The 24889-nt window shown below is 45.2% G+C and overlaps 1 protein-coding gene across 2 annotated transcripts in view; it reads right to left on the minus strand.

The window, feature by feature from the left end:
• The window catches only part of CXADR (CXADR Ig-like cell adhesion molecule), an 81340-nt gene extending 57358 nt beyond the window's left edge, over positions 1-23982 (minus strand). For both annotated transcript variants that reach the window (XM_037833322.1, XM_037833314.1), the window contains exon 1: positions 23847-23982. In XM_037833322.1, the coding sequence (XP_037689250.1) occupies positions 23847-23889 (43 nt within the window). In that variant the 5' untranslated portion in view covers positions 23890-23982. The remainder of the gene's footprint in view (positions 1-23846) is intronic.
• Positions 23983-24889: the final 907 nt, after the last annotated feature.

Below are 24889 nucleotides of genomic sequence, written 5' to 3' on the forward strand. Positions count from 1 at the left end.
TGAATATTTTCATCACCTTCATAAAATACTACATACTGCTCCATTTTAAGAAATCTGCCTTTGCCTCCTTGCTTATGAAAAAGACCCTCAAACTCTTTTCTCATCCTTTTTGATTAACATTAAACAGGAAAAGTGACTGTGTACTTGGCAAAAACAAAACAAAAAATATCCAAGTGAAGTGTCTTCTAAGAGATCAGAGACAATAGGAAATCAAAGAAATCGATAATATTAAAATAAGTAAATAATCTATCTCCTTATGGAAATTTCCTGAAATTATTAAAGAAAAGGTTAATTACAGTAAGAAAATCATCCCTGATTTTCCTGAGCATCTCTGAGCATGTCTAACCTGATTGCATCAATCTTGACATTAATTCCTTTCTAACATCCTGAAGTAAATGTGAATTTCCCCAGCAATCCATACCAGGGGCCATTCTATTCCTGCTCACTTTACACCTCTCAATAAATGCATTTATTCCCCCCACAGGAAAGTTAAAAGCATGATTTTTGTGCATATATTTATTTTTCTGCTTCATACTTAAGAAGGGAATGTCTATAACTGTTTGACAGGAAGAGTTGATACAATTTTTGTCCGTATAATACTCTATTTTAGAAGTGAAATCTCATGAGAGCAACTCCAAAGGCAGTTCCACTCGACAAAGCTGTTTTGATGGCACACCGCACCCACTCTTTAAGTCCAGAAGGTAACCAGAACAAAAGCTCCAACTTCTAGACCTGCGCTCTTCAATATGGTTATCTCCTAACTGCATATGGCAACTGGTGACTTGAAATGTGGCTACTTCAAATTGAGATGTGCTGTAAGTCAAACACAGACTAGATTTCTCACAATTGGAATGAAAACTAAGTATGAAAACTTTAACTATTTCATTAATATTTATTTTTATCACATATGGAAATGATAATATTTTGGATAGATACATTGTGTTAAAACATATTAAAGTTAAATTCAACTTTTTCTTTTGACTTTTTAACGTGCTGGTAGAAAATGTAAAACTACCTATGTGGCTTGCTTTATATTTCTGTTGGACAGCACTGTTCTTGACCAATGCCGTAACTTATTGGGCTTGGCCTTAAGACTTGATTTCCATAAAATGAGAATATCATGTGACCTTCCCATCCCAAAGGCATCAGAAGAGTGGATTCAACTGAGAAGTTGTGTGTGAAACTGTCTTATAAATATAAGGTATTATCACTTCTCAAGCCCAGATTTAAGATTTCATTCTAAAAGTATCAGATTTTACACTGTACAACAGAGGTAGGCTAAAGTTTTCTCAATTCTTACTGCCAAAATACCTTGGCACTAACAAAATCAAGCAAAAGTTTTTGTCCAGTCCATTAGAGAAAACCTCCCTGGGAATTGTCCAGTATTGAGGAGTTCAAAGCACTCTTTAGTTGCTAACTGAAAATAAGACTGAGGCAGGTCAGCTACAGCCAATTTGACAAAGATTTTGTTCAACAAATCTGGTTCACTTGTATCTGGATATCCCTTGGGATTCCTCAAGAATGCTTATCTGCAGCCAAACCATCCTTCCTTTGGAGAAACCCATAAAACTCATACAGAACATACATCTGCACTATGGAAAGCTAAAAAAGTAATCACAATTAGTTACGTTGTTTCTTCTTGAAATCTAAACACATTTTTATTTCTTATAGATAGACAAAATCAAAATCATTCCCATTTCAACTTGCAAAATATCTTTGAAAGAATGAAAATGATTTAATACTTTCCAAAGAAATTTGTATCATCTCAGTGTACACAAATGTTGAAATGCTGGTTAATTTGACTGTTGATGCTTTTTCTCACCAACTAAGAAAGGACAAGTTGAACCATGCCATAGATCTCATACCTACCCAAACAAGAGATTATCTCCCTCTCTTATCTTACCTTCCCTTTGTCAGAGGGCAATAGTCTTTTCTTCTACATGCAAATACTGAGTCAATTAAGACCTGTAAGACCTAAATTCTAACCGGCTAACTCCTTATTAGAAATCAAACTGGGTGAGACACAAAATGGATCAATGACCTAACTATAAGCACCAGAACTATAAAACTCCTAGAAGAAAACATAGGGAAGCATCTTTAGGACTTCATGTTAGGCACTGGTTTCTCAGACTTCACACCCAAAGCATAAGAAAAAAAGAAAAAAACAGATAAATGAGACCTCATCAAAATTAAGAACTTTGTGCATCAAAGGACCTTCGCAAGAAAGTAAAATGACAACAATCTACTCAATGGGAGAAAATATTTGGAAACTCCATAGTCAATAAGGGTTTACTATCTAGAATATACTAAAGAATCCTTCAACTCAACAACAAAAAGACAAACAATCCAATTTAAAAATGGGCAGGACTTGAACAAACATTTTCCCAAAGATACACAAATGGTCAAAAAGCAAATGAAAAGATGCTCAACATCATTAGCCATTAGGGAAATGCAAATCGAAACCACAGTGAGATACCATTTTATACCCATTAGAATGGCTACTATTAAAAAAAGAAGAACTACAAGTTTTGGAGAAAATGTGGAGAAACAGGAACACTTATTCATTGTTGGTGGGAATGTAAAATGGTGCAGCCACTGTAGAAGATGGTATGGTGGTTCCTCAGAAAGTTAAGGATAGAATTACTACATGACCAGGCAATCCCACTTATAGGTATATATTCAAAAGAACTGAAAGCAGGGACTCAGACAGGTTTGCACACTGAGGTTTACAGCGGCATTATTCACAATTGCCAAAAGATAGAAGCAGGGATGATTTGGGTGTTCTTTTTTTCACTTTTATTTTTTATTCTTGTTCTGGTTCTTTCTGATGTAAGGAAAATGTTCAGAGATAGATTGTGGTGATGAACGCATAACTATGTTATCATACTGTGGACAGTGGATTGTATACCATGGATGACTGTATGGTGTGGGAACGTATTTCAATAAAGCCGAATTTAATAAAAAAAAAAAAAAGAAGCAACCCAAGTGTCCATCAACAGACGAATGGATAAGCAAAACATGATCTATACATACAACTGAATATTTTTCAGCCATAAAAAAGGAATGAAGTTCTGACATGCAACAACACAGATGAACTTTGAAGATATCATGTTGAGTGAAATAAGCCAGACACAAAAGGCAAAATATCATATGATCTCACTAATGGGAAATAATTAGAATAAACAAATTCATAGCATCAAAAATTAGAAGACAGGTTACCAGGGGCCAGGATGGGGGTAGGGAATGGGGAGTAAATTTTACATCAAACAGTTTCTATTTGGGGTGATGGGAAATACTGATAATGGAAGGTGGTGATGATAGCACACACTGTGGATATGTATTTGAAAGTGGTTAAAAGGGGAAATTTTAGGTTGTATATATGTTAACAGATTAGAAATTTTATGAAAACCATAGGACTATACAACACAATCAGTGAACCCTAACGTAAACAATGGACTCCAGTTATTAGTACAATCAAAATAAAACTCTGTCGTCAATTGTAACAAATGTACTACACTAAGTCAAAGTGTTAAAGATGGGGGAGGGTCTTCATGCTTTAGGTGGGGGTGGGCATTAAAGATTCCAGGCCGTTGGCTGTAGGCCACCTCCAGCATGGTGGGAGGTAGCACGGGGGACCCCAGCCCCCAGCAGAGGCAGCCAGGAATGTCTACCATCACAGGGAGATCTCTGCCCCCTGGGGCTGAGAGACCCCAACCTTTCCACAAGCTGAAGCTGCAGGGAATTGAGGTACCAGCCAGATGTCTTCCCACAGAGGATCTGTGTGGCACAAGGCAATGGGGCTCCCACCAGTAACAGGGAAACTGACATGGTGGAACTGGCTGAACTGGGACCCAGCTAGAAGAGAAGAGCAAACAGGGAACTGCCAACCCAACCAAAGCTGAAGAAGAGCAAACATGCCCAGTGCCCCAGGAAGAAAAGGAAGAGGGGTGGGTAATTGACACTTCCCCTTCAAGCCCACCATGCCATGGAGAATATGGAGGAGTTTGCATATAAGATCTGGGAGGGATGTTGGAGGGTCACCCCACATTACGCGTCCGCCGACTGGCTGAAGGACAATGACAACCTGCTATATGGTCACAGACCACCCCATGTCCTCCTTTTGGGCTTGCTTCAAGAGCATCTTCCACATCTGTGCCAGTTTGGATGTGTTGTGTTCCCCCAAACGCCATTATCTTTGATGTAATCTTGTATGGGCAGACCGATCAGTATTAATTAGACTGGAATTCTTTGAGTGTTTGCATGGAGATGCACCCCACCCAACTGTGGATGATAACTCTGATTGGATCATTTCCATGGAGGTGTTGGCCCGCCCATTCAGGGTGGGTCTGAATTAAATTACTGGAGCACTATATAAGATCACACAGAAGGAGCAAGCTTGCTACAGCCAAGAGAGACACTTTGAAGAAAGCACAGGAGCTGCAGATGAGAGACAGTTTGAAGATGGCCATTGAAAGCAGACTCTTGCTCCGGAGAAGCTGAGAGAAGACAAATATCCCAAGTGCAACTAAGAGTGACATTTTTGAGGAACTGCAGCCTAGAGAGGAATGTCCTGGGAGAAAGCCATTTTGAAACCAGAACTTTGGAGCAGATGCCAGCCACGTACCTTCCCAGCTAACAGAGGTTTTCCGGACGCCATTGGCCATCCTCCAGTGAAGGTACCCGACTGCTGATGTATTACCTTGGATACTTTATGGCCTTAAGACTGTAACTGTGTAACCAAATAAACTCCCTTTTATAAAAGCCAATCCATCCCTGGTGTTTTGCATTCCAGCAGCATTAGCAAACTAGAACAACATCCTTACAGAAACTGGTTGGTTTTGTGCTGTTTCTCTTTTTGGAAATCTTGACCATGCTTAGGCCAAATAGGTACTTCATGGCCCCTCTACAGGAGAAGGTGGTTTGAGAATGTTCTTTTTGAGTGCAGTGCTCTGCCTCAGTTTCTCCTGGCTCTTTCACACTGTCTGTTGTCATTCAAAGAAAGTCTCTCAGACTTTTTCCAAATTTGGACTATGTGCTCAAACTCCTGAGTGCTTCTTTCATGGAAAGCCTGACATACGGTTCCAGTCTCATCAGATTTTCCACGTCCTGGTGGTAGCAGCTGCCTCTGTACACTTTTACGGGGTCTCCAATCTTCAGGAATTCTGCTAAGGCCTAGAAGGTGGCTGTACTGATGATTCCCTTCTCCGAGCCTTCCCACCAGAGGGGTAGTAAGGAATTTCCCAAGTGCTTTTAAAAATAACTTCTTTGCTAAAGGGACAGGAAGAATCTGAGTTGTCTGTTTCTAAAAGAAGCCTCTTAGAGAATTCTTTACCATCAAACCTTCAGCCCACATCACACTCACTGGGCAAAAACTTTCCATTTCCATTTCCCTAGCTGGGGAAGAAGGGGATGGTACAACTTAGCCATTGTGTTCCTCGGCAAGGCAAACACCACCCCCCTCAAAGAGACAGTACTTTGATGCTCATGTTGAGATTTTACTCCCTCCTCAAACCATTTTGAGAAAACAGTGATGGACTGGGACTCTTCAGAAATTCTGTTTCTGAAAGAAAATGTCCCACCCTTACCCCCATCCTTACTTTGTAACCTGGCATATAACAGACCACCCATTTCTGTAGCATACATTTTAAAAACAACTATAACCTGGTCAAATCCTTCTACAGCCTAGATCTGATTACACAACAGCAAGAACAAAGCCACCAACTCTTACACAGCCTGGCTAATGATGGAAGTATGTTCAGCCTTCAAATAACTTGAGTTTTAATTTTTTTCTTGGCAGAGTAATGTAAAATTAAAATGGGAAAAGACATTTAATACTTAATACTAAGATTTAAAAAGAATCCTGTCCAAAAGGAGCCGAGAGGTCACTCTGGTGGGCACTCCTGCGCACAATATAGACAACCCTTTTTAGGTTCTAATGAATTGAGGTAGCTGGCGGTAGATACCTGAAGCTATCAAACTACAACCCAGAACCCATGAATCTTGAAGACGATTGTATAAAAATGTAGCTTATGAGTGGTGACAATGGGATTGGGAAAGCCATAAGGACCACACTCCCCTTTGTCTAGTTTATGGATGGATGAGCAGAAAAATGGGGGAAGGAAACAAACAAACAGACAAAGGAACCCAGTGTTCTTTTTTACTTTAATTGCTCTTTTTCACTTTAATTATTATTCTTGTTATTTTTGTGTGTGTGGTAACGAAGGTGTCAGGGATTGATTTTGGTGATGAATGCACAACTATGTAATAGTACTGTGAACAACTGAATGTATGATTTGTTTTGTATGACTACGTGGTATGTGAATATATCGCAATAAAATGAACATTAAAAAAAAAATTACATCGTATGTTATTCACCAACCCAGAGTTTATCTAAATATGCTATTTCTGTTCACTGATAAAATCAGCTTTGAATTTTCATATGGCTGACATGAAAGCACACATCTACAACCTGTCTCAAGGCAAACTGGGTTCAGTTCCACCTCTGCCCTGAATTCAGAGAGAAAAAATGGTGTATATTGACATGGAAGTTCTGTTCTTAACACAACTGTGGATCTGTTAAGCAAGACTTTTATTGCTTTGGTGTTTTAATTTGGAGATGAGAATACTGCTGCCTTACCTTTACATCAAAAATGTTTTAGGATAAATAAAATAACACACAGTGAAAGTGCATGCATGTTAAAAGTAGAACAGGGAACAGGTATGACTAACATAGGTTTATTTCCAAAAAACAAAAAAAAAAAAAAAGAAGCCTGCTGGAGACGTAAGAAGATGGCGACATAGGAGTGGAAGGTACTTTGTCCCCCAGAACAACTAATAAACAACCAGGAACAACTAGCAAATAATCTGGAATAACTGCAGGGGGACAAACATGACCGTCCACTCATCATACACCAACCCGAATTGGGAGGAATGCCCGAGATTGTAGCATAAAACCTTTAAGTAAAAACTGCAGATCCCAGCCGGGAGCCCCCTCTCCCCACGGCCTGAACTGCAAAACCTTGCGGTGTTAGAGAGCAGCACTCTCCTGGCAAGCGAATATAGCTCAGCTGAGCACCATCTGGGTTTTTAATTAACAAATGTGGACTGCTCAATACAAGCCATGAATCCCCAACAAGCAGACAGAGGCTTTGGGTGACGACTGACCTTGGAGAGCCGGAGGGTGGCCATGGACTGGCCACGAAGAGGGCTTTCTGTGCCCGTTTTGGCTCAGTGGAGAAAGCCTCAGCCATATTCAGTTCCCAGTGCTCTGACACAGACAAGGGTGTGACACAGTATGGGCAGAGAGAGATCACTCGAATGTCAATGACCCCTCCCTAGGGGGTTTACTTTCCCTAAGAGGAAAGAGGTGGGGCCAAGTTCCTTCCATTCAGAACCAGACCCCAGAGCCTGGGGGAAAACAGCCACGGGCCACACCTCCTTACACCAGTCTGGAGCTACAGGCTGACAGGTGCCACCTGCTAGGCATTAAAAGCACAGTGACTTGAGGCCCCACAAGGTGTACTAATTTTCTAAAACTCACCCTCAGGGAAACCAGATACTGAATGTTTCTTCCTTCTGGGACCTGAGCCCTTTTTGGTCTGGGAAAATCTGATTGGGATAACCAAGGAAACCATGCCTAGACAACAGAAAACTACAGCCTACACTAAGAAAAACAAAGTTATGGCCCAGTCAAAGGAACAAACTTACACTTCAACTGAGATACAGGAATTTAAACAACTAATACTAAATTAATTAAAAAAGTTTAGGGAAGATATGGCAAAAGAGATGAACCGTATAATGAAAACACTGGGCGTACATAAGGTAGAAATTGAAGGTTCGAAAAAACAACCGGCAGAATCTACAGAAATGAAAGGCACAACACAAGAGATGAAAGACATAATGGAAACATAGAACAGCAGATCTCAAGAGGCAGAAGAAAACACTCAGGAACTAGAAAACAAGGCACCTGAAAGCCTATACACAAAAGAACAGATAGAGAAAAGAATGAAAAAATATGAACAACAGCTCCAGGAACTTAAGGACAAAATGAAATGCAGGAATATACATGTTACTGGTGTCCCAGAAGGAGAAGAGAAGGGAAAAGGGGCAGAAACAACAGTAGAGGAAATAATCAACAAAAATTTCCCATCTCTTATGAAAGACATAAAATTACAGATCCAAGAAGCACAGCGCACCCAAAACAGAATAGATCTGAACAGGCCTATGCCAAGACACTTAATAATCAGATTATCAAACATCAAAGATAAGAGAGAATCCTGAAAACAGCAAGAGAAAAATGATCCATCACATACAAAGGAAGCTTGATAAGACTATGTGAGGACTTCTCAACAGAAATCATGGAGGCAAGAAGGAAGTGGGGTGATATATTTAAGATACTGAAAGAGAAAAGCCACCAACCAAGAATCCTATATCCAGCAAAACTGTCCTTCAGATATGATGGAGAGCTTAAAATATTCTCTGAAAAACAGACAATGATAGTTTGTGAACAAGATACCTGCTCTACAGGAAACACTCAAGGAAGCACTGCAGACAGAAAGGAAAAGACAGGAGTAAGAGGTTTGGAAAACAATTTTGGGAGATAGTAGCACAACAATGTAAGTACACTGAACAAAGATGACTGAGTATGGTTGAAAGTTAGAAGCATGTGGGACACCAGAATGAAAGACAAAAGATAAAGACTGGGATCGTGTAACTCAGTGAAACCTAGGGTGCTCAACGATTATAATAAAATGTACAAATATGTTTTTACATGAGGTAGAACAAATGAATGTCAACATTGTAAGGTGTTAAAAATAGGGTGGGACTGGGCAGTAAATAGAATCAATGCAAACTAGAGACTATAATTAACAGAAACATTGTATTATGCTTCCTTTAGTATAACAAAGGCAATATACCAAAGCTAAATGCATAGGGGGACGGGGGACATAGGGGAAGCGTATCAGATTCCTGGCACTGGTGATGTTGTCTGATGCTTTATTCTACTTTAGTTTAATGCTATCTTTCCTTTTGTTGCTTTGTAGCTGTCATACAGGGAACCAATGATTGTTTGCTTAGGATGGAATGTATGGAGTGTGAACAAAACCGTCTTAAAAGATATGGGTTGATGAAGAAACCTTGAGGGCACTATATTGAGTGAAATAAGACAGATACATACGGAAAAATACTGCAGGGTCTCACTAATATGAACTAATTATAATAAGTAAACTCATAGACATGAAATATAAGTTACCAGGATATAGAACGAGGCTTAAGAATGGGGAGCGGTTGCTTATTATGAGCAGAATGTTGAGCCAGGGTGAACTTAAACATTTGGAAATGGACAGAGGTGACGGTAGCACATTGTGAGAATAACTAACAGTGCTGAATGGTGTGTGAAGGTGGTGGAAAGGGTAAGCGCAGAGTCACATATGTTACCAGAAGGAAAGCTGGAGGTTAAAAGACGGGAATGTATAAAACAGTGAATCTTGTGGTGAACAATGTCTGTGATTAACTGCACAAATATTCGAAATCCCTCCCATGAACTAGAACAAATGTATGACACTATAACTAGAAGGTAAAAACAGAGGGGCATATAGGTAAAAAATATATACCTATTGCAAACTATATACTACAGTTAGTAGTATTTTAACATTCTTTCATGAACAGTAACAAATGTACTATACCAATACTAAGAATCAATAATGAAGGGGGGTGGTTAGGGGTATGGGAAGATTTGAGTTTCCTTTTTTTGTCTTTATTTCTTTTCTGGAGTAATGAAAATGTTCTAAAAATTGAAAAAAAAATAATTGTCGTGATGGATGCACAACTGTATGATGGCACCATGGGCAACTGATTGTACACTTTGGATCTCTGCATAATTGTATGGTATGTGAAAAATCTCAATAAAAAATTAAAAAAAAAAAAGAAACCTGCTATCACTGCTATGTATCTTGATGCAAAGACTGATGATAATAAAAGAAAGTACAGAAGACACTTGGCATTCAAAGATTTAAAAAAAAAAAAAAAGAATGGGGAAAGGGAGGTATATGAGAACTCTATTTTCTGCACGACTTTTATGTAAACCTATAACTTCTCCATTAAAAGAAAACATACTATATATATGAATGAATGAGACAATGAGGTGAGAGAAAAAAGGGTGCTGAAAAGACAAAGCACAAGACATAAAATGTCTCCCTAAATCACCATTTTGTCAGTATAGCTCTCAATGACCATGCAGAAACATTTTCAACTTTTTTTCCCATTTTCTTTTACATGGAGAGAGTAATGGACTCAACAAAATGAATGAATTATAAACGAATACCATTAACACTACTTCAGGAGACCACCAAACCATGGACTTGGATCCAGTTTCTGACCCCTCACTTCAGCATGCAAGGCCTTGTTCTTCTGGCCCCCTCAAACTCCACCAAAGAGATTAAGTAGAAAGTAGGACAGAGAACCAGAGCTAGAAAAGGTTACTGCTCTTTACTTCTACTTAGCACATTCTTAAAAGAAACACATTTAAATCCAAGACCAATATAGTAATTATTATTACAGATTGTTAGATTTGTTCTCCTAACAAATGCAAGACAGATTTTAGTTAGCTTCTAATAGCTTTCTTTGTTAGCTTAGTAATTATTTTAAACTTCACATCCACTACTTGCTGGCCACCAAACAAGCCAAATCAAAAGCTCCCAACCTCAGTTCTTTCCTTTACTTTAACTGCAGACAGCATCAAGTTCTCACCTGAAATGACTTGTGTATTTTAGTAGAGGGAAAGGGGAGGGGAGTGACAACAGGCTGCGAATAAGAGATTAAAATTCGAAATTGAGGTGGCCATATAAATTAACTCAGTTACTGAACATACAATGAAGCTGACACACACCTGACCTGTGCAGGCTACTGAGGATGTGAGGATAACCTGCTCACCTCCTCCAGGCTTGATCTTCAAATGCTCATCATCTAGGTCCTTACTCGAGGAACACACAACTGTGCTATATACTAGGAATGGAATTAAGAGTAAATATACAGCCCCTGACCTAATGAAATGTACCGTTTGGAGAAAACAATTACAACAAAGGCATGCTTAATAAGTTAGAACATGTTACAGTAATAGATGGTACCTTAATCAGAGACCACTTTATCAGGGAACAGTTATGAAGATATTACAGTAAGCTTCAGAAATGATGGTGCAACCAGGAAACAGGTAGTGGTGGAGAGGGAAGAGACTTAGAAGCTGACTGGCGGTGAGCAGGTGAGAGAACAGGAAGTCAAGTTTGGTGCCCAGATCTCTGCCTGCAAATTTTGGTGGCTGACGGTGCCATTCAACAAGGGAGTAAACAGTGTTTGGGCAGGTTCCACTGGAGGCGCCTGTGAGAAGTCTAAGCAGAGATGTCAAGTGGGTGGCTTTAAATTATGGATAAAACTGGGAGACAGACCAGAAATAGACTGGAGGCAATAAGCATATAAATGGTAACTGAAGCTATAAACTGAGGAACCCAATATTAAGGGAAAAAATATTGTAAGGAAGAATGATGAAGTAAGTAAGATTCAGGTCAAACTGGGGGCTGCTGGCCTGGGGGAGGGAGTGGGGGTGGGGAGCATCTGAGTCCTGAAAGTGCCTTGAGGTTTGGGATGGGCTGTGGAGTGGGGATATGCGGGGCCTGGGTTCTGGGTCTCACCCCTGCCCTGCCCGCTGGAGAGTACCTCAGGAACACCCTCAGGGTGGGGGAAGCAAAGGAATTTCTATTTGCTGGCTTCTACCTACTTTCTCCCCTGGAGTCTGCTATTTCCTTCTGGAATTAAGGCTGCATGTGCTGCAGTGTGTCCCTTTGCTGTCAAACCAACTTCAAGTGCAGTTATATTTTTTATTCTCCACTTAACTGATGCCCAGTTTTTGACCTATTAAAATCTAGCTACATTCTCACCACTATAGAAACTGCCCTCCCCATGGAATCAACAACTTTCTGAACATTATCAATAACCTCCTAATAGTAAGATCCACAGACCTCATTTTCTGCATCGTCTCTAGGATACCAACGCCTCTAGATTATCATTATTGTTCCCAGGTTCCTCATCTTCTGTCTACTTATTAGATGTTGATGTTCCCCAGGTTCATTTCACCTTCTCTTCTTGTTCTACCTGCTTTTCCTGGTTAACCTTACACAGATGCCACCTATCAGCTACTATTACCAATTCTATATGATCAGTCATTGCCTCTCTCCTGAGATTCAGTCCTTTGCTTAAATCTTCTATGGGGCATTTTTTTTTTTACCTCCGTTCCCCATAAGTACCCCAAATAGAACCTGTCCAATCTTAAGCTCATATCATCTCCCTAAAACCTACTACTATTTTCTTCCTGTAGATTAGTGATATCCCACTCACTCAAGCCAGAAATCTTAACTACTTTTCTCCAACTTCTTCTTGCCACTCAACCAACGAGACACTAGGTTCCCATGCATGATCCTCAGGAAAACTTTCCAGATCAAAAAGGATGGCCCAATTCGGTGCTCTGCTGTGTTCCAACAGGGGCCACCTTTGTCCAGATCATCCCCCATGAATTCATCTTTTAGACCTATTGATCTACCTACCTGTGGAAAGCCGCCTCCCGAATCGGGCCTAGCGTATGCGCTGCAGCCTGCTCTAGAGTTACCCCCGCCCATCGAGTGAGCCAAGATGGCGCCTGCATCCTGTTTCCGCATAGTGACGCATGTATCCGCCACCCGCTCCTACCAATCGAAATCCTGTATACGCGATACTAGCCTAGAAGCTTATTGGTTGTTAATTGTGTATAAAAGGTCTTACCCGGACGGGGTAGGGTGAGACAGCCCACAAGGAGCCGTGCCTGACGGCCACATCGAGGCTGCTCTCCCACGAGGCGCCGTGCCCCGTGTGGGAACCAGTAACACAGAATGTTCATCTAGCTGTAGTAAAGGGCTTGCTTTCACAACTGCCGTGTGGTTCGAGTCGTGATTCATGACCAGGTTAGTTCGCGCAGTCTGCATCTCTCTCTCTCCTTCCCTGTTTCCCCTCGCCGGCCGGGAACCGGGGACCGAGCGGGGCAGCGCCGGACAAGTGGTGGCCCGTACGGGGAAGCTCCTCCTCCTGCCTCGCTCTCGACGGTCCCTCTGTGAGGAGAGCAGCGCTGCGCGTCGAGCTTACGGCGGACTTCCCGCGCCTGATCAACGCGAGAAGGTGAGTGCGTCTTATTACATGATAGTTAGGGCCCGTGGGTTTTCAGGTGACCCCGGGGGACTCGGAAGAGCTCTCCGAGTGACTGAAGTATAGTGCCGACTGCAATCATGGGGCAGTCCGGAAGTTCACCTCTCTTAGCTCCCTTAAAGAACCTTTTGAAACAACGGGGTATCTCGGTCAGGAAAAGCTCCCTTCAGCGTTTTCTTGATGATGTTGATACTTTTGCCCCTTGGTTTGCCTGCACCGGCAGCCTTAGCCTACCCTCTTGGATGAAGCTCGGTCGCGACATAGACCGAGCGCGCCAGACGGGCGTGTGTATGGACCCGATTCTAGTACCCGTATGGGAGACCGTCCGTGCGGTCCTTGAACTAGAATCGGCTACCGGCCTAAGCCCGTCCTCTGTCTTGCAAGAAGCACGGTGCGCGCTCCAAGAAACCCAGTCAGTTTCGTCAGCGGACGGCTCCTGTAAGGGCAAACCGCCGGAGTCCAGTGACTCTGACTCAGAGTCAGATAGCGATACTGACGAGAAGGCGGAAGCATCCCCGCTAATTGAGTGGGAGGAGCCTCCCGCCACACCCGTGCGGCCTTCCGCCCCGCCAATGTCTACCGCTGCACCCCCAGGGACACCCCAGCTCCCAACTGACGCCTTGGGTGGTCCCACCAAAGGACCTCGCCGAGAGCTCCCTCTAGTGGCCATGCCCAGTAAATGTAATTATCCTTTGCTGCCAGACCCGGAAACCCCGATGGGTCGGTCAGGGGAGGGGCAACCTTTGCCGTACCCCCCGCCCGAGTATACAGGCCCTCAGGACCCTTTGCCATTAGGTAGTGGTGGGAGACATTTCTGGAGATGGAACCCTTTCACAACATTTAGACCTTTTGGCATGCTGGGTGGCTACCAGCCACTTGAGCCGCAGCCAGTCTCAGAAATGTACCCGGTTATTATCAATCCCCAAGGTGGCAATCGGCACGAATCATATGATTACAAACTATTGAGGGAATTGAGGCAGGCCGTCCATCAGTATGGCCCCAATGCCCCTTATACCTTGAACATGATCGAGAACCTCTCTGCTCTAAATCATACACCCGCAGATATTTTTCAGCTAGCCCGTGCTTGCTTGCCGTCAGGCCGATTCATAGATTGGAAAGCATGGTTTGAGGAGTTAGCTGAAGAGCAGGCCGCAAGGAATGCGGCGGGGAGACGTGGCGGGTGGAATGCTGACATGCTGTTGGGGAGAGGCGCCCATGCCCAGAACCAAACGGGTTTCCCACAAGAGGTCTATGCCCAGATCTTCCGCTGTTTTGTGGGTGCCTGGAAAAAGCTAACAGGTGAGGGAGAGGCTCAGGCCTCACTCAGCAATATACACCAAGGCCCCACAGAACCATTTGCGGATTTTGTAGCCAGGATGCAAACCGCAGCTGAGAGAATCTTCTCAGATCCAGGAGTAGCAGAGACTGTGGTTAAGCAAATGATTTTTGAGCAGTGCAACAAGGAGTGCAAAGTTATCCTGGCACAAAACAGAGCAAAAAATTTGACAGAGTGGGTCAGGCTCTGTAGAGATGCTGGCAGCCCTTTAACTAATGCAGGTCTAGCTGCCATGCTAGCCAGCTCCCTACAGGTGGCTACAAAAAGCCCGAGAACCTTAGGGGCAAAGTCTAACGGGTGCTATGGCTGTGGCCAATCAGGGCACTTTAAGAGAGATTGTCCCAATAGACGTCAACCCCCTGCCACTCAACGGTTTGGCGAACCAGGTGCAGCAACCAGGCCGTGTGGCCGTTGCCACAAAGGCCCCCACCGCGCAGAAGACTGTAAATCGGTTTTCGATGCGCAGGGTAGACGCCTCTCTGGCCGCCCCGAGCAGATTCCAAAAAACGGGAAGAGGGGGTCCGCCCTTTCGACGGACCCCCTTGCATGCCATTCGACAACACAGGATCCGATCAAATTCGTGCGTCCCCCGGCTCAGCAGGACTGGACCTCTGTGCCACCTCCAGACTCGTACTAACCCCCTCCATGGGTGTCCAGTTAGTAGGGACCTCCTTCAAGGGGCCCTTACCGGCTGGTACTGTAGGGCTCATATTGGGAAGAGCATCCACGGCCCTGAAAGGATTAACAGTTATACCAGGACTTGTAGATTCAGATTTCACAGGCCGTGCCCAAGTTATGGTTCAATCTCAGCGGGGCACCTTAGTCATTGCAGAAGGTGATAAGCTGGCGCAGCTCCTGCTCTTACCCAGCTTACATGCAGTCTTTCCAAGCAGAATCAGACAGAGAGGGGAAAAAGGGTTCGGATCCAGTGGAGCGATTTTTGAGGGACTCCATATGTCCCTGGAGTCTCGACCTATGCTAACCATTAAGGTGCAAGGCAGATCTTTCTTGGGCCTGCTCGATACAGGGGCCGATCGGTCTATCATAAGACAACAAGAATGGCCCCCCACCTGGCCAACGAGCAGGGCGGAAGAGCCCATTAGAGGAATAGGCCAAATTTCAGCGCCCATGCTCAGTGCAGCTGCCCTTCATTGGGCCGATGAAGAAGGACACCAAGGCAGTTTCCAGCCTTATGTATTAGCCCTGCCTGTGTCTTTGTGGGGAAGAGACATTCTGACCCAAATGGACGTTACTTTAATTAGCGGCTACTCCCCAACCTCTAAGCGACTGCTAAAAGAAATGGGGTATACCCCCGGCAAGGGTTTAGGAGCTTCACTGCACGGACGTGCGGAGCCTATACAAGCTGCCCCCAAGTCTGACAGACGAGGCTTGGGTTTTTCATAGGGGCCACTGAGGAGAGATTCCCACCCACACCTATAAAACTAAAATGGAAAACCGAGGCTCCGGTGTGGGTGCCTCAGTGGCCCTTGCCACAGGAAAAACTTGCAGCGTTGCACGCCCTAGTATCAGAACAACTAGAAAAGGGCCATATCGCCCCTTCCACGTCACCGTGGAACACCCCTATATTCGTAATAAAAAAGAAATCTGGTAAATGGAGACTGCTACATGATCTAAGAGCTATTAACGATTGCATGGAGCCTTTAGGGCCCGTTCAGATGGGACTGCCCCTCCTCTCGGCATTACCGGAGCACTGGTCGATTTTCATCATAGATCTGAAAGATTGCTTCTTTTCTATTCCGCTCCACCCTGAAGACACCCCTAAGTTTGCCTTTACTGTGCCCTCTAGTAATCAAGAGGAGCCCTGTCAACGCTTTGAATGGACAGTCCTGCCCCAAGGCATGGCTAATAGTCCTACCATGTGCCAGCTGTATGTCGCTGCGAAGCTAGCTAGCACTCGGCAGCAGTTCCCTCAAGTGAAAATCATCCATTATATGGATGACATTCTCTTAGCCCATAGAGACACAGATCTTCTTAAAACAGTTTTGTCACATTTAGTCCTTAGTCTTAGAGAAGCTAACCTAGAGATTGCCCCTGAAAAAATCCAAATGACTGACATTACCACTTTCCTGGGGGCGAAAGTCGCACCCACTCATGTTTCCCCCCAAAAGGTGTCTCTCAGGCTAGACAATATACACACTCTCAATGATCTACAAAAACTCATGGGGGATATCAATTGGATCCGTCCATACCTAAAAATACCCAATGTCAAACTAACACCTTTGTTCGACCTGTTGAAGGGGGATTCTAATATAAACTCACCTCGAAGCTTCACTCCAGAGGCAAGGCGAGCACTATGCCAGGTGGAACAGGCGCTCAGTGGCGCTGCATTGAAGAGAATAGACCCTGATGAGCCTTTTGAAGCCTGCGTGCTGCCGACAGAATTACAGCCCACTGCGGTACTGTGGCAGCGGGGGCCGCTGCTCTGGGTCCACCCTGGAGTTTCCCCCAAAAAAAGTCCTAGAGCACTATCCTACAGCGGTTGCAGACTTGGCCCTAGAATGCATTAAAAGGGCTGTGCAGCATTTCGGTCAGCAGCCCAAAAATCTCAGGGTGCCTTATTCTTCCCAGCAGCTTGAGATACTCACCGGATGCATAGATCAATGGGCCATTCTCCGGTGTACATTTCTTGGTCCCATTAACAATCAGTTCCCTAAGGCTCCTCTCTTGCAGTTTGTCACCCGGCACCCAGTGATTTTTCCCAAAGTAACCTCTCCTAGGCCACTAGCAGGCGCCCCCACCGTATACACGGACGGCTCCAGCTCTGGAACAGGGGCGTATTGTGTGGAGGGGGACACTCCTAAAACAGTGCTCTTCCAACCACAAAAGCCTCAATGGGTAGAACTGCAGGTTATCATTGCAGTCCTGGAAAGCCTTTCCGAGCCCTTAAATGTCGTCTCGGATTCTGCTTATGTTGTGAACTCTGTACAAATTTTAGAAACGGTGGGCATTGTTAAACATTCCTCTACAGTAAGGACGTTCTTTGCCAAACTACAGGAGGTTATATGGACCAGGCAACACCCTTTTTACATAACCCATATTAGAGCCCACACAGGTTTGCCTGGCCCTATGGCCCAGGGGAACCATAGCGCAGATGTAGCCACTCGACAGCTGCACATCTTTCCGACGCTGGTACCGTATCAACAAGCCCGAGAATTCCATGCCAAGTTTCACATCAACGCAGGTACCCTAGCTAAGCGGTTCAGCATACCACGTGCAGCTGCTCGAGATATTGTCCGAGCCTGCAACAATTGTGCAGAGCAGAGAGCAGTCCCCTCGGTTGGGGTCAACCCTAGGGGTCTCACCCCAGGGGATACTTGGCAGATGGATGTCACTCATCATTCAGAGTATGGTAAGATCAAGTACTTACATGTGTCGGTGGACACATGCTCCCAAGTTTTATTTGCCTCTGCTGAACCAGGAGAAAGAGTCTCCCACGTCATTGCACACTGCCTTGCTGCATGGGCAGCTTGGGGTAAGCCAAAGACGTTAAAGACGGATAACGGGCCTGCCTACACTAGTAAATCCTTCCAAAAATTTTGTGACAACATGGATGTCCAATTAAAACATGGCATCCCCTATAACCCTCAGGGGCAAGGAATCATTGAAAGAGCGCACAGATCTCTCAAAGACTTGCTTAAAAAACAGAAAGAGGGTATAGGCCACGGCCTGTCCCCAAAAGCTCGACTGTCTGTAGCCTTGCTCACATATAATTTTTTAAACGAAAATTCACAAGGAATGACACCTGCCCTGCAACACACCACCCTGAGTCCTCCGCATAGAGGTCTAGTCCGTTGGAAGGATGTCCTGTCGGGGCAGTGGAAAGGCCCTGACCCGGTGCTCAGCTGGGCCAGAGGCTCTGTTTGTGTTTTTCCCCAGGAACCAGGACGTCAACCAGTGTGGGTTCCGGAAAGACTGGTGAGAACCGTGACATCACCTGAAGAAGCCAAGGAACAGCTGTCAGAAACGCCAACGAATATACAACCTGAACCATTAGACCAAGCCTCCGACCCTGCTGATGATGGCGACGACCGACAAGACGATAATAGTAGGACTGACCACCCCGCGGTTGCCCAAAAAGAGGATCGGTAACTCTGTTCTTTGCTCTCCTATAGCAATCCTTCTAATCTGCCTTTTTCTTTTTAGTGGAACTATATTTCCTCCACAAGCTTCAACGAGTCCTTCCCCCTCACCAATGACACACTGATCCTCTCTTTTGCTAACCTCTCTGTCAAGGTTGTCAACACCACAGTTGCGGCGAATGCTACTTGTGAAACTGGTAATGGCGAGTTAAGTAAGGGAGTCTTGCTTGAATTTCTTAACGTTACAGGGAAGAGCCGCCAGTCTTGTGAAGGGATCTTGAGTAAAAAGGAGACTCAAAGGTGCCTTTTCCTTCCAGGGCTTGCTCCTACAGTCTGCAACCGTTCCAACGACCCGGATGCCTCGCCGCCCCGCTATCCTAGTGTATCGCCCAAGTTATGTCTGGCTCCCCGTCAAGGCAACCGACTGGGTTGGCCCTGTTTCTCAAGTTGTTTCACTTAACAATACCCCCTTCTCTAAGTCTAGGCGTCCAAGAGGCATAAAAGAATGGCTATCGAATGCTGCCAGTGTAGCTTCCTCTTTGTTTGTCCCAACGATCGGGCAGGCTGTGCTACAAGCATGGACAGATCGGCAGCTCGCCATAACGATGGAAACGGTAAATGGCTTGGTCAACCTTACCCGAGACGTGCTACGCCGCCACAATCAGATGCTGAACTTAAATTTCCAGGCCATTCAGAAACTCCAAGCGGAGATAGATGAACTTGGACTGGAAATAGATGGACTCTGGAGAGTGCTTCAGCAAACATGTGACACCCGGTGGCTTACGGTTAAACTCTGTGTCACTCCTGTCAGGGCCAACGTGACCGGAAGCATTTCCAGAGTCTCTGATTGGCTGAAAAGGTCATATTTTCCTGAATTTGTTAATCTCTCCCAACAGGTGGAATCTAGTTTAGACACAATTGGGGGGATCAAGTTAAAAACCCGTTAAAGTCGATCTCTCCGGGTTAGGCGAGGTTCTACAGAAACTATTGCACAGTGTTTCTTCCTGGTTCTCTTGGCCCAATTTAACTAATTGGATCCTCATTGCAGTGGGATTATTGGTGGGATTAGTCGTTGTTAAATGTTTGCTAGAACGCCTGTTTCAAGCGCAGCAGCAATTGCGTGTTACCACTATGATGGCTATGACTCCCACCTCTGTTACCCCCGATAGTGACCGATTTATTAACCATACCCCTTCCTGGTCGCCTCAGGTGGGGCGCTTTGGAGCAAAATTTGTAGCGAATCGCATGGCTGTTTCTCGGGTGTAAAAGGCGACACCAGTAGTCATAATTTTGTCTCAGGTGGGTCTCTAGGGCAGAGTCCTAGTTGTGGCCAGACTGGACCCTAGCCATTGCACAGAGACACCTAGTGACACCCCCGACTCTGGTTACTGCTGTTCCTGCCCCCGTCGTTGTTCCCCAGTTGCCAGGCAAAGCACTGCAGGGAGAGTCACGTTGTTTCCAGCTTACGGACTCTCCGGTCTCCATATGACGTGAGCATTCTGGTTGGTGCTAGAGGCTCCGCCGCTGGATGGCTGAGGCCTAGTCCAGACTCCCCAAAGCACCAAAGAGGTTGTGAACCATTTGGGTTCACGGGAGCACGCTCATCACTGGAGACACTGGGTCAAAAATAAATAAGAAAGGGGGAGATGTGGAAAGCCGCCTCCCGAATCGGGCCTAGCGTATGCGCTGCAGCCTGCTCTAGAGTTACCCCCGCCCATCGAGTGAGCCAAGATGGCGCCTGCATCCTGTTTCCGCATAGTGACGCATGTATCCGCCACCCGCTCCTACCAATCGAAATCCTGTATACGCGATACTAGCCTAGAAGCTTATTGGTTGTTAATTGTGTATAAAAGGTCTTACCCGGACGGGGTAGGGTGAGACAGCCCACAAGGAGCCGTGCCTGACGGCCACATCGAGGCTGCTCTCCCACGAGGCGCCGTGCCCCGTGTGGGAACCAGTAACACAGAATGTTCATCTAGCTGTAGTAAAGGGCTTGCTTTCACAACTGCCGTGTGGTTCGAGTCGTGATTCATGACCAGGTTAGTTCGCGCAGTCTGCATCTCTCTCTCTCCTTCCCTGTTTCCCCTCGCCGGCCGGGAACCGGGGACCGAGCGGGGCAGCGCCGGACACCTACCTTCAGACCATGTTCACTACTGTACAGTTATACCAAAAATAAATCTCAGGGTATAACCACACTTTTTAAAAACCTCTATAAATTCTTTAGAGTCACAGGGGTAAAATAAATGCACTTTTCTCCTACCAAGCCTCTCCATACAGCTTTTCGATCTTTGCCCACCCAAAGAGTGGCTCTCAGACAGGCAATGGGGCAACACTAAGAAAAGAAAACGTTAGAAAAAAAACTCAGGCCCCACCTCAGACTTCCTTAATCAAAATGATTCATATGCAGTTTGATAAATGCTGCCTCAAATCCAAAATGTTTAGATCTTTAGTAGACTGTTAGACACTGACGTTTTTGATTGTATTAAATTCCCAAAACTAGTCTAAAAACTGGTTTTCTACATGCATGAATTCTATTTTATTCATCTTTTGGCTTAGATATTACTCTTGTCTACTCTAAACTGCCTCCTCCCTTTATTTAATTTTTATTGTGGTAACATATATACAACACAGTATTTCCTATATTAACCACTTTTAAGTATACAATTCAGTGATGTTAATTACAGTCACAATGTTGTGCAACTATCACCACCATCCATTACCAAAACCTTTCCATCATCCCAAACTGAAACTCTGTACCCACTGAGCATTACTCTCCTTTCCCCACTCCACCTCTGCCCCCTATACCCTGTAACAGGTTCTTAATAAGTAACAGATGATTGCTGGTAGAAATTAAGATGGTGATTAGAGGTAATCAAAAAGGGAAATGTCTGCTGCTTGAAAGGTAGAATAGCATAGTGGTAAGAGCAGTCGCCAACAGCTTGTTTGTATTCAATTCTTAATTCTTGGATCACCATTTACCAACTTTGTGATCTTACCAAGTTATATAACCTCCCCATGCCTCAGTTTCCCCTCATGTATACCAGGAGTAATTATAACACATACCCTCTAAGGTTGCAGATAGATTGAGTAATGTAAAGCTCTTTAAATAGTGCCTGCCATCTAACTGGTGCCCAATTAAGGGTTTAATTTTACTGTCCTTGCTACTGCTACTGCTCTACTACTATTACCACTACTATTACTAGTAGTATAACTTGCTACTAGGTTGGCAAGTAAAAACGCATTCAAAGGAATACCACTAGCATTTATAATACTCTTTACAAAGTATATGGAGACAGACTAAAGGAAGATCTATCAGAGGCAGCATGGCAATTCCCAATATAGCAAGCCACAGCCTTATTTTGTTAAGGTAGGACCTGATCATTTTAACAATGAACTCTAGTTCTTAGCAACAAATTTCTAAATAGTCAGAAAAAAACTGAAGTTCTCAAAAGCAAACATTAATTACACAGTTTGAGTTGTTTCCTAAGCTGGAAAACTGGAATAAAAATAATTGCCTTGTTCAGCTAAAGGCAAGACATTGTCCGCTAATGAAATGCCTGCTCCACTCTAGTACACTTTATCAGCAGAATGACTCTATACATATAAAAATATCCTTGGCTAAGACTGTGCCTACCAAAGTGAGAAAAAATGAAATCCAGACAATTATATGAATATCCCCGGGAAAAAAAAAAATTCCTCTACATGATTTGTTCTTTGTTCTTCCATTTTTCTGCTTTAGATATTGTTTAAAACTCTTTTTCTAAGAGAACATAAACACTTCCAACTTCAACTTCAGTTTAGGCCTTAATGAGACAAAGGTTCCCTGTGAACTGTTTTGGTAACCCATCATCTTTTCTAGAAGCTTTACATGGGGAATTTAAGCCAAGTCTGAACGATATGTACTAAAAAGATGGAGGCAGTGCTATAGAATCAGATAGATTAGACTTGTTAATAGAATATGTTGATCCCATGAGTAATGCTCACAGCTGTGTCATCCAACAATGGAATTAACATTTCAACAGGAAGCAGAGAGCCATCCTAACAGAAGCGGCCACCCGACCCTAAATTATCCTTCCGGAGAGTATTCTAAGTGTGCCTCCCATGGCCCCACCATGGAATTTTTAATGTATCATCTGATTACAAAATACAACTGCTTAGTTTGACAAACATCAGATGGTTAAAACGCTGATATGGAAACAAATCAGTTTTTTTTTGGGGGGGGGGGGCAAAATAATTTATGCCTTCTAATGGTCCACTTATTTTTAAGTTCCTGATTTTTTGCCCTTTCAGAGAAGGGCACATTCGAAAAAAACTGTACTTAATGAATCCTTTAGAAACTAGCTAGTGCAAGATCTCGTCTTATCTTCAGAATAAACCAACTCACCACGAACTCAAAACCGTGGTTGACTAAACCCTTCTTTGCACTTTGCCCTGAGACTGCAGAAATCAATACGCATTTCTGCAGGAACCTGCTTTCGATTACCCGTGGTCTACTTCCTAATTCATCTATCTACATTCACCGTCTAGTTAGCAGCTCTTGCCTGAGCTGCCTCTTCTGCGAAACCAAGAACGCCTAGGCTAGAGATCGTTCAGCTCCTCTTTCTTAGAGGTAACTTGGGCGATCCGAGACACTGAAAAGCTCAGTATCCTTTTAATAATAGCGTTTGTAATTCAGCCTCTCCGCTTGGACTGCTCGACACCTGAACACTCGCCGCCCAAGGCTTTTAAAATCGGGTAACCTTGGACGAACACGAAACGGAGACTAACAAGAGAAAGGACAAGAGAACATAAAGCAAAGCCGGCATCCGCGGCAAACCGTCTGGGAGAGAGACCACAGGCGCACCGGGCACGCCGCGCCCACCCACCCGAGCCCAGCGAGCCCCTCCACCGCCACCCCTCATCCCGGAGCTCCGTCCCCGACTCCACCAACGCCACCGAGGCACCCCGCGTTCCCAGGGCTCAATTCCGAGCCGCCGCACCCTCGCAGCTCGTGCATCCGACACGGCAAAATCATCCCCGTGCAATTCCGCCCGCATCGCCAACCACAGCGGCAGCGCCCCCAAATTGCTCCACCCCCTCCCCCACGCCCCATTGTTCCTCGGTGGCCGCAGGCAGCGAGCGCCCCAGGGCTGAGCTGGCAGCGGGGTCGTTGAGGACCGTCCTGCTCCCCACCCCACCCCCCCACTCACCCGCGACTCCGCATAGGAGCACGAAACGCAGGAGAAGCGCCATGGTGGCTGCCCGGCCGTGGGCGGTGGCTGCAGGTAGGCGGCTCTCACTGAGGTCTTGCACTCCCGGAGCCTCGCGCTCTCCCGACTGGCTCGCGGCGGCTGCAGCGGCACCTCGACGCCCCCGCCCCTCCCCCGCCCCCGCTCCCGCTCGGCAGGTGAAGTCGCGTCACTTCCGGGAGCCGCACGGCCCAGCCGCACGCTTCTTTCCCTGCGGCGGGCGCCGGGTCAGCTAGCCGCGTGGGGTTGCTGTGGCAACCGGGCTGGGTTCGCGGACTGCCCCTGGGGAACCCTCCCGGCCCCGACAGTTACCGCCCGCTGCGCTATGCATCGGGTAGTTGTGCGGGCGTCCCTGCTTTCCGTCCCTTTAGTTAAAATATCCAGGTTTTGTGGACTAGGGGTGGGCCAGTCCCTCTCCTCAGGCGACTGAAACTGCGGTCGCGCCCTCCCTCGGGGCTCTCGCGCGGGACAGTATTTGTCCTCCTCTCCGCGATCCTCAGACAGCTCGCGCGCTGTCTAATCCGCCGCACCCACCCAGCCAGTTCTCTGAGTGGCAGGGCGTGGGGAGCCTCCAGCCATCTCCACGCCCGGCATTCTGCTGTAAGGGCGGTGTTCTCCGACCTGAGACTGGGGGAAGCAGACTGCATAGATTCGCGGCTGATTGGATGGAAGGGCCGGTGTAGAGGAAGGCGTGAGGAGGCTCTTCTCAATCCCTAGTAATGACTGAACTCCTAAACTGCAGCTTCTGATTTAGGAAATACCTGGGGTTTTTGTTTGTTTGTTTTTGCTTTTTGTTTATTTTTTACCCCCATTGCCTTTAAAGGACTTGTAGCTCTGAAATTGGCCATCGAGGTCCAGTGAGTTTAACAGTGACGCCAAGTAGGGGTGGGTGAAAGGGGGGGGTGCAGAGATTTAGGGATCTTGGTCGGCCCCATCAAGTGTTCAGTATCACTTTTGCCCTGGTGTCCTTCAATACTTGTGTCATTTTTCTGCCTGTTCTAGGG

The sequence above is a fragment of the Choloepus didactylus genome, chromosome 1 (genome assembly GCF_015220235.1).
Source record: "Choloepus didactylus isolate mChoDid1 chromosome 1, mChoDid1.pri, whole genome shotgun sequence".
NCBI classification, from domain to species: domain Eukaryota; kingdom Metazoa; phylum Chordata; class Mammalia; order Pilosa; family Megalonychidae; genus Choloepus; species Choloepus didactylus.